The sequence below is a fragment of the Crocuta crocuta genome, unplaced genomic scaffold (assembly GCF_008692635.1).
Source record: "Crocuta crocuta isolate KB4526 unplaced genomic scaffold, BGI_CrCroc_1.0 scaffold130, whole genome shotgun sequence".
Taxonomy (NCBI): Eukaryota; Metazoa; Chordata; class Mammalia; order Carnivora; family Hyaenidae; genus Crocuta; species Crocuta crocuta.
In genome coordinates, this window is record NW_027527920.1 from 1,737,697 (window position 1) to 1,739,366 (window position 1,670).

Consider the following 1,670-nt stretch of genomic DNA (forward strand, 5'->3'; position numbering starts at 1 on the left):
AAAAAAAAAAAAAAGAAGTACTAATGTATGAGAACAGGCTCCCCTATTCTGCTTGTTCCTGGGGCAGAGAAACTTTCCTGGCGTCTCAGTGTGGGGAAAATTTGTTAATTGCCTAATCTGTTTCTGTCTCCCAAGCTCTGGTGGACCCCCGCTGTCCTCCCACAGTCCTGGGATGGCAGCAGCAGCACCCATCCGTCACCCCTGGGTGGACAGGAGCGTGTCTTATTAGTTTGAGCCCTGGGCACTTAGGCTCACAAATCTTGTATCCCCCACCTCTGACCAAGGACCTTGCCCAGGGGGCCCTCCCGTGGGCTAGAGTCACTCTTCAACAAAATGATGGACCCAGCTCAGGGTCAGGACCCAGTTCTAGGGTCAGTGAGGCCTCCTTGGTCCATAGCATGACACAGAAAAGACCCATGTGCAGAGGAAACTTGATTGGCCTCTTGGTCAGTTGGCCTGTAACTGGGCTTTGGACAGTCCTTATTGAACACGCTGATGGAGCCCCTCACCCAACCCAAGCAGCTGGGAGTCAGGGCCATTGTTTGGGGGCACACCCACACCAAGGGTCTCAATCTCAAGGAGCCAGGGACAGCCAAGAAGGCCCCCAGGATCAGTGCCAGCTCTGGTCACCAGCAGGACTGAGGCTGATCAGGAGGTGACGCCCTCTCCCCCTGTCCCCCGACTCAGTACAAGCAGGTGGAGCAGTACATGTCCTTCCACAAGCTCCCGCCTGACACCCGACAGCGCATCCATGACTACTATGAGCACCGCTACCAGGGCAAGATGTTCGACGAGGAGAGCATCCTGGGCGAGCTGAGCGAGCCACTGAGGGAGGTGAGCAGGGTGGGGGCGGCTGGGAAGGGAGCTTCCTCCCTGCTGGGTGGCTCCCTCACCTTCTCCCTCTCTCCCCATCCGCCCTATCTGCGGAGCAGGAGATCATCAACTTTAACTGCCGGAAGCTGGTGGCCTCCATGCCGCTGTTTGCCAACGCGGATCCTAACTTTGTGACATCGATGCTGACCAAGCTGCGCTTCGAGGTCTTCCAGCCAGGGGACTATATCATCCGCGAAGGCACCATTGGGAAGAAGATGTACTTCATCCAGCACGGTGTGGTCAGTGTCCTCACCAAGGGCAACAAGGAGACCAAGCTGGCAGATGGCTCCTACTTTGGAGGTGAGGCGACTGGGGAGCCCTGGGGAGGACAGGGGAATGGACAGGAGAGACACCAAGGATGATGTTTGGAGCCCCTCGTGGCCACTGCCTGGAGGTGGGTGTCTGTGGCCCAGTATAGGCAACCCGGAACTGGAGAGCCTGGCACCCACTTGGGGGCATCTAGTATGGTCACAGCCAGGGATGAAGTCTTGCGACTGTCAAACTTCTGTAGCAGACAGTGGGGACCCAGGTCAGGGTCTAGCGGGAGGCCCCTTGCAGCTCCTTCCTCACGCCTGCTGTCCTGGTAGAGATCTGCCTGCTGACCCGGGGCCGGCGCACGGCCAGCGTGAGGGCTGACACCTACTGCCGCCTCTACTCACTGAGCGTGGACAACTTCAATGAGGTGCTGGAGGAGTACCCCATGATGCGGCGGGCCTTCGAGACGGTGGCCCTGGACCGCCTGGACCGCATTGGTGAGGGGCTGGGCAGGAGGGCGGCTGGGCTGGTGGGACCGTCCC

General features: G+C 59.0%; 1 protein-coding gene across 1 annotated transcript in view; it reads left to right on the forward strand.

Moving 5' to 3' along the window:
• The window catches only part of HCN4 (hyperpolarization activated cyclic nucleotide gated potassium channel 4), a 37,208-nt gene that overhangs the window by 34,493 nt on the left and 1,045 nt on the right, over positions 1–1,670 (forward strand). Inside the window, 3 exon segments of the mRNA XM_077748992.1 lie at positions 688–834; positions 933–1,173; positions 1,461–1,625. Of these exon segments, the coding sequence (XP_077605118.1) occupies positions 688–834; positions 933–1,173; positions 1,461–1,625 (553 nt within the window).